Raw genomic sequence first — 12,980 nt, 5'->3', positions numbered from 1 at the left:
GAGTTAGTGGTGGTCTTACCTCTCTTGAAGAAATTGGCAAGACAAACTGGAATTTAAAATTTTATTGAGCACTGTAATGGACAATGTGTTTCTCAGGTCCGCCTGCTTTCTGAGGTCTGTACAACAACAGTGCCTACAAAATAAATATACATATTCTAAAAGCCACATTAGTTAAACACTCTAAAACTCTAACAGATTCATTTTGTAAAATGGATTCATTTTGAAAATAGATTATTTGGAAGAATTCATGAGGATCAATGAATGACATTGCCTATAGCTAACAGATGATATTCAAGACCAATTTACCCTCCCAAACTGTATTGTCGATCCAGGCTCGGGCTGAAAAACAAACAAACTGCAAGCAGTAATCCTGAGCCTGAGTTGGGGCATACACCGGGCAGGTTACTGCAGAGCGCAGTGGAGAGGCACTTTATACTTACTTTTTTCCATGTCCCCAGGGTTCTTGACCCCTTGGGTGAGATTCAGCGTCTGTCAGACAGTGACCTCACCATAGGGATAGAGCGCCACCTGGAGGTCAGGAAAAAGAAATGCAGCACTGGATCCTGAAGAGGTGAGTAATGTGCAGGGGCTGTCTGAACTGATGGCCGAGGGTCTCTGGCGTTCTATTTACGGTCTAAAAATGAAAAAAATATTGCACCATGTTTAGACTCTTACAACCAGAATTAATCAGGATGCCAAAGAGGTTGAGGAAGTGAAATTCTCCCTCTATTGAGAAAAATAAACCAACAATCCCTTTGGTTCAACTGTACAAATTGCTAAGATTTGCGTCACAAATTATTTCATTATGTTTTGAATTCAAATGCTCACCTGCTCACTGACCAGAACAAATTTTGTCCTGACAGGTGTGGAAAGCAAGTAACAATTGTTCCTTGTCTGTGTAGTTCATTATTCATGCAGGCAGAGCCTGATTTCTGGGAAGACCTGGAAAGGCCATGGCCTTGGGCCATAAAAGCAGAAAGGCCTTGGGAGAGATAAGAGGTCACATGTCAAAGTAAATCATCTCTCCTGGTCTGAAGTGACCCTGCTTTACCCTGCACACACTGTCTGCACTGCAGCCTTAATTTTAGAGTTCCCTGCATCTCACTCACTTCCTTAGAGTGCAGTGTGAGGACTGTCACAGAGTCCTCTGCTACAGCACCTGATTATCCTGTCCTCTGTATAATGAGCGGGACATACAAGCTGGTGTGAGATGTGCCAGAGGTTGTATAGTAAAGAGGAGAACTCCTGATTTTGGTGAGTTTTCATGCACACGTTCAGGGACAGGGAATATTAACCCTTTCCCTCTCACCTCTAGCTGTCAGTTTATTGCTGGCCGACAGCAGGCCTTGGGTGCTGGAAAGGACAAGTCTGGCTCTGCATGCAGGAAGAGTACTATAACTGGGCTGTCTATACTGAAAATTAGTGTAGCACAGATTATAGATTCCACAGAAGAAAATGAATTGAACCTAGACAATACTGACTGTTCTAGAAATTCATAGCTTGCTGCACATTGAAAAGCAAACATAACTTAAACAACCTTAAATTGCAAAATATGTGTGCAGCATCAATACATGTTTAAAGCAAAAGTGGGGTTTTGCTTTAATAACTATTGCAGAAACAAGCATGTGTTACTGGAACAGCGTTTATATTGTATTTGATACAGTAAACAACAATGTACATAGTTGCATGATTAAACAATTCCAATGTTTACACTTCTAAAGAAAATTAGCACGATCATTGACTTTGATAACATGCATAACAGGTGGAATTAATCAGGTCTATCATGTTACAATGTTTTATTAAACTGTAAATGGCCACCCAGTGCGTGAAGTTTCAATAACAGGAACAGTAAGTATGCCTACACATGTATTATAGACCTTATGTGATCCCAGCTCCGACTGACTTTTTCAGCTCAGATTATCTTCTGGAATGTATTTATTTATGTGGTTACTAGAGGAACTGCAATACCTCAGAGGATTTGTTTGATCCAGCATATAATGGTGGATAATTAGGCAGGTTGTTGTAGTCAAGAGATGTGATGCATTTTGCTACTAGGGAAACTCACACCAAAGCTGCAAGCAAACGTTTCCCTAAGGCCTTTCAGACCTTCGAAAAATCTCCCTGGAACTGTAGACGTGGCATTGGGGATCAATTGAATTTTACAGCTAGTTTACCATGTAGAGTAAACAGTGATCTGTCCCTGCATTTCACGGGTTTCCTCTGTATGTTATTTTCTCTCTTCTTTCTTGATAACAAATTACAATTACAGCTCTTATTAGAAAATATGTAGGAGGTTGTAGTTCAAATTCAATCTGTATATTGCCGAATATTTGACTTCTATACAGGCGTCTGTGTTGAGGTGCAGCAGGTGAATAGATGTGAGCTTTTAATTAAAGCAAGGTTTATTGATGCACAAAACGGTACAAACAAGCACAAGTATGATAAGAACATGCAGTAGCTAGAAAGCATACATACATGTGTACAAATTCAAGCGACACTCGTTATGAAGCAATGCGAAAACACAGTAAAAAAAAAATTACAGCAGGGTAGCAAGAGATACCACCAATTAAACCTTGGCATAACTAAAACAGTCACAAAGTTCCTAACATCACATATGAAACTGAAGTAAATAATGAGCATTATAAATGAATAGAACATGCCCCCCCCCCCCCCCAAAACAAAAGCAGGTACAAAATAGTACTAGGTGGATATACATCAAGTGGGGTGGGGATCAGTCAAAATCAGTCTAGGAGGAAATTGAAAGGGCAGGAACATTAACTTATACCCCTATAAGACTTCCAACTCTCCCAAATTGTATTGAAATGGTCAAGGTTTTCAGTGCTAAGATAAAACACCTTGTCCATCGACATTAAAGGATCAAGACATTGTATAACCGGGTTGAGGTCCAGTTCAGGGGCCTTCCATTTAAAGACAATGCTTCATTGGGCTCCCAACAGCATATAGCGGTAAAGGGTGTGGAAAGCTCTTGGGACCTCCCCATTAAGTGCATACAAGAGATCCTGGGGAGCGGAGAGGAGCACAAATATTATTATAAATATAAGTATATCTCTACATATGTATTAATATTTTAAAGGGAAATAAATCTATGCAATTACACCTCATAGCCATCTTTGTATCTGCCCAATCATTATCTATCATCTAACGGGCAGCACGGTGGCATAATAGTTAGCACTCTCGCCTTGCAGCACTGGGTCCCTGGCATGGCCGGATTTCAGATAAGGCCACAAAGGCCATGGCCTAGTGCACCAGGAAAGCAAGGGGCGGGCTGTGGGCAGCAGGGTGGCAGTAGCAGTTAGCCTGCCGAACATTCGTCCTACTAAAAAGAGTTTGCACAAAGCGATGAGTGGCTACCAACAGCTGGATCTGACACTTGGGGGGGGGGGGGGGGGGGGGGTCGGGAAAGGTTCAACAAACGGGCACTGACGGTGATCTCTGAGCTGCCTGTTACTCACCGAATGTGCTGCTCTCCAAGGGGCTTACAATCTAATCCAAGCCATCATGTCACTAACTGTCCTCAGAGGAGCCTACAATCTAATCTCTGCCGTGTTTGGGGGATGGTGGGGGTAGAATGCTGTTGGTAAAGGGGCAGTTGGTGATAGTGGGCCTTGGGCAGTAAAAAGTACAAATCCGGCCCAGGTCCCCGGTTTAAATCCCAGCCAGGACACTATGTGCACGCATTTGTATGTTCTCCCCCTGTCTGTGTGGGTTTCCTCTGGGCACTCCAGTTTCCTCCAATATCTCCAAAACATACAGATAAGTCAATTGTATTCCCCCTAAATTGGCCCTAGACCACAATACATATACTACACGATACATCCAAGGACATATGACTATGGTAGGGATTAGATTGTGAGCCTCACAGTTAAGTAACAAGACAATATACTCTGTACAGCAGTGCGGAAGATGTCAGCGCTATATAAATACTATAATAATACTAAATAATAATAGCTCCTCCCATCACCTTCAGCTGCCTTCATCAACCTTATCTAATGTTCCCCTCATTTAACTTTATAGATGCTTAGAAAATAAAGGACAATGATGATAATGGGTAAAATCATTTGTTAATGCTTTTTATTTTATTTTATTTTATTAACAGAGACACGAGCGTCAAACTAAATCAACCGGAGGGTCTTCTGATGCAGTTGACCATATAGTTTCTCCTCAACCACCTAAGCCTAAAGCAAAGAGGAATCCAGAGCCCCAAATACTGCACAAACCAGTCAGAGTGAAACAAAAGAAAGTCATGAACAACAATGTCATTTATCATGAAACTGGTAAGTCACTTCCAAGCTCATCTGCTTCACGTGCACATTTTTATTGATGGAAATCCAGTAAAGGTGATAATTTGCTTCTGCAGTTGCCAGTTTATACTGGTACTGGAAGCTTGAATTCCTTATTTCATCTGCAGCACCACCTGCTGGCAAAATCTGTTATTGCAACCCTGAAGTTTCATGGAAGAACATTTTTTAAAAGAAAACTCCAACAACAACAACAACAACAACAAATAACATTTGTAAAGCGCTTTTCTCCCGTGGGACTCAAAGCGCATAAGCATGGCTCCGACCATCGTGGTACAGGGGAAGAATTTTATAAATCTGGAAATGCCAGGCTAAACAGGTGGCTTTTCAGTCTGGATTTGAATAGCTCCAGGGATGGTGCTGTCTTTACTGGGTGTGGTAGGGAGTTCCAAAGAGTAGGGGCAGCATGACAGAAGGCTCTGTCTCCAGATTTTTTGAGGTGCACTCTGGGAGTGACCAAGTTTATAGAACTTGCTGATCTGAGGTTGTGAGAGGTGTGGTGCAGCTTCAGCAAGTCCTTCATGTATCCAGGGCCCAGATTGTGCAGGGATTTGAATGTCAGCAGTCCAATCTTGAAGAGTATTCTCCATTCTACTGGTAGCCAGTGCAGTGAGCGAAGGATCGGTGTAATGTGACAGTGGCGAGGCTGGTTTGTTAGCAATCTGGCAGCAGCATTCTGCACTAATTGCAGGCGACGCAGGTCTTTTTTGGGGAGGCCAGCATAAAGGGCATTGCAGTAGTCCAGCCGTGATGTGATGAAGGCGTGGACTAGGGTTTGAAGATCCTCTGGGGGAATCAGATGTTTAATCTTTGCAATGTTCTTCAGTATCTGAGCGCGCCCAGCCGGGCTGCAGCTCTCTTAAGCTGCTCCAGACCTTGTCTCAGATTTCTACACCTTTAAACCTATTTGTGCTGAAACTGGACTCAAAATACAGAGGAATTCCACCCACCACGACCAAGGCTACAACTACAACTCCAGGATGTGCTAAATAAAACTACCCTTCTAATTATATCCCTTTTGGCCATTAATCTTTGAATACTGCTCCCCCTTAAAGAGAAACTCCAACCTAGAATTGAACTTTATCCCAATCAGTAGCTGATACCCACTTTTACATGAGAAATATAATGATTTTCACAAACAGACCATCAGGGGGCGCTGTATGACTGATTTTGTGTTGAAACCCTTCCCACAAGAAGCTCTGAGTACAGCGGTACTCTGGGCAAACTGCCACAATGTAACAATGTTCACAGACAGGAAATGGCTGTTTACAGCTGTCTGTAACAGCCAAAACAGCTAGGAGCAGCTATATAACCTGCCCACAGTAAAAATGTCACCATGTAATAAATGTCAGAATGTAAATCGGAGAGAGGAAAGATTTTACAATGGGCAAACACTGACATATTAATTTATACATAATTATGGTAAAAAATGAAGCACTTTTTTACTACATTATTTTCACTGGAGTTCCTCTTTAAGGGATTGGACAACACAATATTTCTGCTGTTGAAAACACTTTGTATCACTGCATGAGTGAGTTTAAAATTACTTACAATGACAGTAAGGGCCCTTTTACACTTAATCAGTTGCTTTCAGTTATAACTGACTTTTCAAAGTAAGTCCCATGTTTTCCTATAACACCTTTCACACTTAACGCGTTTAACTGAAATCTTTTTCCCAATGCACTGCTATGGAAAAAACACGTACCAACGCGCACTAACGCGTACTAACGCACACTAACGCATACCAACTGATTAAGTGTAAAAGGGCCCTTAGGCCCCGTTTACACTTAATCAGTTGCTTTCAGTTACAACTGAAAGGACAACTGATTTTCAAAGTAATGCCCATGTTTTTCTATGGCACCTTTCACACATGTTTTAAATGAAATCTTTTCTACAATGCACTGCTATGGAGAAGAAAAAAAATGTGTACCAACTGATTAAGTGTAAACAGGGCCTTGTGGTTCACTTATATCCCCAGGTACGTTAACAATAATAGGGAGGCAATGAATAGCTTCTACAGTCCTTAAGGCTTCTTTCACACCAAGACGTTGCGTTTTAGGGGACGTTAAGGTCGCATAACGTGCCCCTAACGCAACACATGGTGGTGTTGAAGGAGGACGTTAGATTGAGCTGCGTTATGCGGCTCTTGATGCGTCCATGATGCAGAAAAAGACTGCAGAGACCATGTGATCGGAACACTCCACATCACGTGGTCCCGCCAGCCACTAAGCGGCCGCTCCAGGAAGTAAACACTGCAGTGCAGTGAATATTAATTAGCCATGTGGCTGGCCTCAATAGCGGACTTTCCCCTCCTCCTCTCCTGCACGAAAAAATTTTTTTACTGAGCATGTGCAACACACATAACGCAGCAAATGTATTGCTAAACGCACAGCATGCAGCACTTTCTAAATATTGCTACACGTTACACAAAACGCAACGTGTGCACTGTGAATGTTGCACAGACTTTGTATTGCTGTACGTTAGTCTGCATTATAAAAATTTTTAACGTGCGTCTTTAAAGGACCACTCCCGCGAATCATTTCATTTTTAATAACCTCACAGTAGATACAGCAAGTATACAAAAGCCTTACTGTGTCATTTTTTTTATTTTCTGACATGGCCCTTTAATTTGCCATATATCACTGCAGCTTCCCTCCGTCAGTCTCTGCAGTAGCGCTGACAGACTTTTTTAACTCTAAAGCCAAAGCAGGGGGAGCCTTGTCAGGCGTTAGGGGAAAAAACAGATAAAACAAATGGTTTAGCCCTGCTCTGCCTAACTGTCCAAACTGTATAGTAAAAACTCACGCGCTGCCAGTCTTCCCATCACGAGCCAATCACATCTAAAGGACCCCTGCACGCAGGCATTAAGGGAGGCAGCTGTCAGCGCAGAATCTGCTGTGCAATGAGCTGCTCTCCCTCTCCAGCCATACGAGTCTGTCTGTCAGAAAAAAAAACAGTGATGGGCTGTGTGTAATGATCCGGGTAATGAGCCGCTCTGTGAATAGAGGGGGGAGTGGCTAATTGGTGAAGTACGTCACGAGAGGCAGAGCCGAGGTGACTGAAGCCAGAGCAGCTTAATACACACAGCCCATCGCTGTTTTTTTTTCTGACAGACAGACTTGTATGGCTGGAAAGGGGGAGCAGCTCATTGCGCAGCAGATTCTGCGCTGACAGCTGCCTCCCTCAATGCCTGCGTGCGGGGGTCCATTAGATGTGATTGGCTCGTGATGGGAAGACTGGCAGCGCGTGAGTTTTTACTATACAGTTTGGACAGTTAGGCAGAGCAGGGCTAAACCATTTGTTTTATCTGTTTTTTCCCCTAACACCTGACAAGGCTCCCCCTGCTTTGGCTTTAGAGTTAAAAAAGTCCGTCAGCGCTACTGCAGAGACTGACGGAGGGAAGCTGCAGTGATATATGGCAAATTAAAGGGCCATGTCAGAAAATTAAAAAAATGACACAGTAAGGGCCCGTTCAGATCAGAAATGCGGATGGCCATGCGTGCGGAACGCGTGCGGACCGCAACGCGTACGAACGCATGGCCATCCGCGTTTGTGTGCGTTGCGTGGCTGATCTCATCACTGAAAAGTGAATGGGACAGCCACGCGTTTTTGCAAAATCTGCGTGCAGCATGCGTTCCCGGACCGCACAGGTCCGGAACGCATGCAGTGTGAACATCAGACATTGCACTCTATGCAATGTCTGATGTCGTGCGTTTTGGCCACCTGCACGCGTTTCCAAAACGCGGCTGGAAACGCGTGCAGTGTAAACGGGCCCTAAGGCTTTTGTATACTTGCTGTATCTACTGTGAGGTTATTAAAAATGAAATGATTCGCGGGAGTGGTCCTTTAACGTCGCACTGTGAAAGAGGGCTAAATATAACACATTTTTTTCACAGTTACAATGAAAATGATTTGACTTTTGATTTATCTTTGCACTCATTTAAAGTGGACCCAAACTCTTTCTTAAAGGGAACCTAAACTGAGGATATGGATTTTTTTCTTTTAAAATAATACCAGTTGCCCGACTCTCCTGCTGATCCTGTGCCTTTAACCTCCCTGGCGTTCTATTGAGATCGCCAGGGAGGCTGCGGGAGGGTTTTTTTTAAATAAAAAAAAAAACTGTTTCATGCAGCCAACTGAAAGTTGGCTGCATGAAAGCCCACTAGAGGGCGCTCCGGAAGCGTCATTCTGATCGCCTCTGGCGCCCAGAATAAACAAGGAAGGCCGCAATGAGCAGCATTCCTTGTTTTGCTTCCCTCGTCGCCATAGCGACGATCGGAGTGACGTCATGGACGTCAGCCGACGTCCTGACGTCAGCCGCCTCCGATCCAGCCCTTAGCGCTGGCCGGAACTATTTGTTCCGGCTGCGCAGGGCTCGGGCGGCTGGGGGGACCCACTTTCGCCGCTGCTCGCGGCGGATCGCCGCAGAGCGGCGGCGATCAGGCAGCACACGCGGCTGGCAAAGTGCCGGCTGCGTGTGCTGCTTTTTATTTTGCTCAAATCGGCCCAGCAAGGCCTGAGCGGCAGCCTCCGGCGGTGATGGACGTGTGTAGTCGTCCATACCGCCAAGGAGGTTAATACTTTTAGCCACAGCCCCTGAACAAGCATGCAGATCAGGTGCTCTGACTGAAGTCAGACTGGATTAGCTTCATGCTTGTTTCAGGTCTGTGATTCAGCCACTACTGCAGCCAAAGAGATCAGCAGGACTGCCAGGCAACTGGTATTGTTTAAAAGGAAACATCCATATCCCTCTCAGTTAAAGTTCCCTTTAACACTCAATTAAACATCTTTATTCCACATATAGTTGCTCAAGCAATTCACTGCTCTGTGTTCTGTATTTGTTTAGCTGCATTATCGTGTCCAATTAGTTTTTATCAGCAGCTATGTATCAGAGCTGTGAGTTTGGCCCTGGTTCTCTGCTCATAAAAAAACACTGAGGCTTAACCATTTCAGGACTCCCTGGAAAGTGAAACCAGGATAAAATACAGTTTGTTTGGGGTTTTTTTTGTTTCTTTTAAGGAATTCCATAAATTGTAATGATTTTCCCCCAAAAACGTTATTATGCTGTGGCTATCTTTTAGAGCAGAGAGAAAGCTCTGAGTTTAGGTATAGCTGAGTTGGCCGGTGCACTAAAGAGAGTTTTTAAAATTTCTGCAGCTCATAACTCTTGAAAGAGAACCCGAGGTGGGTTTGAAGAATATTATCTGCATACAGAGGCTGGATCTGCCTATACAGCCCAGCCTCTGTTGCTATCCCAAACCCCCCTAAGGTCCCCCTGCACTCTGCAATCCCTCATAAATCACAGCCACGCTGTGAGGCTGTGTTTACATCTGTAGTGTCAGTCTCAGTTGCTCCCCCGCCTCCTGCATAGCTCCGGTCCCTGCCCCCGTCCCTTCCCTCCAATCAGCAGGGAGGGAAGGGATGCAGGCGGGGACTGGAGTTCTGCAGGAGGCGGGGAGAGCATCAGACTGACACTATAGAGATAAACACAGCCAGCTCTGACAAGCTGTTTGTCAGCAGCGTGGCTGTGATTTATGAGGGATTGCAGAGTGCAGGGGGACCTTAGGGGGGTTTGGGATAGCAACAGAGGCTGGGCTGTATAGGCAGATCCAGCCTCTGTATGCAGATAATATTCTTCAAACCCACCTCGGGTTCTCTTGAAGGCCCCCCACAAATGTAATGCTATGAATTAAAAATATTATTCCCAAGTAGTGCCCAGTCCACTTACAATTCATGGAGTTCTCTTTACTAACAGACTAAGTAGCTTCAGAAAGCAAATGTAGATTTTTTATTAAAATTTTATATTTCCTGTTCTTGGTGTTTCTTGTATATAACTTAAAAATATAGGTGCTTAAAAAATACATGCGTATTTAATACTTGAATCGCTCATCGTTTTGAAATGTGACTATATTTGTACAATGTGCAGTCCAGCTTTGGTGTTGGGTGGTTGAAAGCCTCATATGTTAGTAGCCGTGCATATTTCATGCTTTGGCTGCAAACTAAATGACATGATTGTGAAGTAACTTGACTGACACTTTTTTTGGGGAGCACCGAGGAGCTCTCAGTGACCTTGCCTCACAGCAGGCACGCCTTCTACATGCACATTATGGATATGCATGAATTCTGGATGGTAGGTACGGTGTTGCTTTTGCCATTGTGGCCATTTTTATTATTGATGGCTAATGGTTCCTGAGATGATGGAAGATGTGTAGACAGACTTCAGGTATGCTTTAGAATATTCCATAAATAGTGTTAGCTGTAGGTAGCAAGTGGATTGCAGTTCAGACATATCAATGTAGACAACAATGTCTCTGTAAATACTGGGGCTCTACTGTCTTATTATACCTCCTTACAAAAGTAAAGTCATTAATGCAACATATTGATGTTTTGGATAAAGAACTATTTGTAATTGTTTTTAAATGGATTTAGGAGACATTGGGTTGTAGTCACTAAATATGACTTTGTGTAACACCTGTTACACAAGCAATAGTACATGTTGTGTGGTTAGTGTGTGTGACACAAACTATGTAACCTGTGTTAAGGTATCCTCTAACGATACAATTTGCCGGACAATCGTTTACGAACGATTCATTGTATGTACGATCGAAAATTATAGTTTGGTGCAATGTAGTTTGGATAATTTGGACCACTAATGGACATAAATCTCCTAACCAATTCGACCAGATTTACAGGATCAAACTGAAATTGGATCAATTTCATTGGTTAGGAGATTTTTGTCCATTAGTGGCCCCAAACTATAATTTCTGTTCGTTTATACAAAGAATCATTCATAAACAAAATTGTATCGTTAGTGGCCACATTTATGTAGTTTGTATAACACCCGATAAAATTACATCAGTGCACTTTTTTCTTTCTGATATTTAATGAATACACGCCTTTATCCTTTCAGAAATGTAGTTACATAAATTAATATCACTAAAAACATTAAAAGCAGCAAGGACCCTCAAGGGTCTTCAAAAATATGCCATTCTCAACAGCTTACATGGGTGAAACAGAAACACTATCCACCCTTAGTATGTGAGATGCACTTTAGATTGTTTTCAAAATAATCTAAAGGCAACATCAAACATCAAAATTGAATGGTACATTTTCTATGAAAGATGAAGATCCCACTATTTAATTTGATGCTTGATGGAATAAAGATAAATAGTAAAGTACTTTGTTCTGGCCACAAGAGTGGAATAGTATTTCTTGATCCATTTAGGTTACATATCTAACGTCTGAAATTGTAAAAAATTGAGTTTGTCTGTTCACAGATGTCTCTCTGGATACCTTATAAATCCAAAGCCATTTTGTAATGACATTTCTTCTTTGTTCTCAGTATATTTTATCTTGCTGAGTTCCTTTGCTGTAAATTTATATATCTCTGATATATGTTGCCTGCCCAAACATTTTATTCCATCTACTGCAGGTAATTTTCGTAGCTTATGTTACAGTGCACATAGGAATTTTCATGATTTTCCATCTGTGTAACTCAGTTGGAGTGATTTGCTGAAAGAGATAGGCAGTAAAGAGCAGTGAAGTGATGCTGTGTTCAATTCAAACACCCAATCATGTACCAGGGATTTTAAAACTATAGGAACTACTGTTCATTCAATGGCATGTTTGAAGAAAGCCATTTTCACAGGGTTTCACGGTATATCCCCTTTAGAAAATCACCTCCAGTGTCTGCTTGGTACTTTTTTTTTTATTGTTACTTATTGATGTTGATTATATAACTTTTAGAATTCCTAATTTAGGATCATCAACTCCTACTTATTCTACAATATGGACATAAAAGTTTAATTTAATGGATTAAGATTGTGAAGTAGCATCAGTGGATGAACAAAATGAATAAAATATAACATTAGCACAAAAGTACAAAGACACCATGAGGGTTAGTTTCCAAAAATGCAATTGTCTGTGATGCAGGTAAAATCTTGACCAAACTTTCTCTGAGACTGACACACACAGTGCATTTATTAACTGTTTTGAATCCTAGATCGTACTGTAGGTTGCTATGGCCCAGATGATTACTACAGTGACTGCAGTCATGCTGTTTTTGATCCAGTATTACTTACATGGTTTCATCATTGAGGGATGCCTTGGAAGTGGTAGGGAGGTTTCAGGAAAAAAAAACAACAACCCTTGTGCCTGTGCTGAGGGAGGAGTTATTCCCCACATCTGTGTGTCCCAAAAAGGATGTTAGGCTAATAGACTGGGGCAGGATAGTCGATCACCTTTTTATTGTACCTAAATATTTAACATTTCTTAAAGCGGGACACATGAAATACCGGTTTTATTTTTAGGGAGCCAACTTAATTGATCTCCTTCATGAGAAGAAAAGGACCAATGCACTTTGGAACTAGATTTTGGAGAGACAGCAAAGTTGGCGGTGGACAGCCATACCAGATTTAGGGACTCTCTTTCTGATTTTTTTTTGTCAGCTTCTGATTTAGCCTTGGCTTGAACCCATTGAAGATTGTTTTGTAATTCTTGATGGGACGGAGGATTGTGGTTTGAACATCAAGTTCAGGTGTTACAGAGGATCAGTTTGGGCAAACAAAGGAATTGTTACTGAAGTTGGCACAAAACAGGCTTTGGTTGGAGGATAAGGGGACCTTGTTGTTGTAAGCAAATTTAGCTGTAGGTAACAAGAGA

The 12,980-nt window shown here is 42.4% G+C and overlaps 1 protein-coding gene and 1 long non-coding RNA gene across 4 annotated transcripts in view; one reads left to right on the top strand and one right to left on the bottom strand.

The window, feature by feature from the left end:
• The window catches only part of DCDC2 (doublecortin domain containing 2), a 276,455-nt gene that overhangs the window by 81,726 nt on the left and 181,749 nt on the right, over window positions 1–12,980 (top strand). For all 3 annotated transcript variants that reach the window (XM_068236975.1, XM_068236974.1, XM_068236973.1), the window contains one exon: window positions 4,118–4,295. In XM_068236975.1, coding sequence (XP_068093076.1) covers window positions 4,118–4,295 — 178 coding nt within the window. The remainder of the gene's footprint in view (window positions 1–4,117; window positions 4,296–12,980) is intronic.
• LOC137518751 (uncharacterized) lies at window positions 48–7,235 on the bottom strand. Its single transcript, XR_011020894.1, has 3 exons — window positions 7,125–7,235; window positions 441–634; window positions 48–133 (listed from the first exon to the last, which is right to left on the bottom strand). It is a non-coding gene; the product is annotated as an uncharacterized lncRNA (long non-coding RNA).

Source organism: Hyperolius riggenbachi, chromosome 5 (assembly GCF_040937935.1).
Source record: "Hyperolius riggenbachi isolate aHypRig1 chromosome 5, aHypRig1.pri, whole genome shotgun sequence".
Lineage (NCBI taxonomy): Eukaryota > Metazoa > Chordata > Amphibia > Anura > Hyperoliidae > Hyperolius > Hyperolius riggenbachi.
Note: the sequence above shows the minus strand (reverse complement) of the source record. Positions and strands in the feature narration are given on the sequence as shown.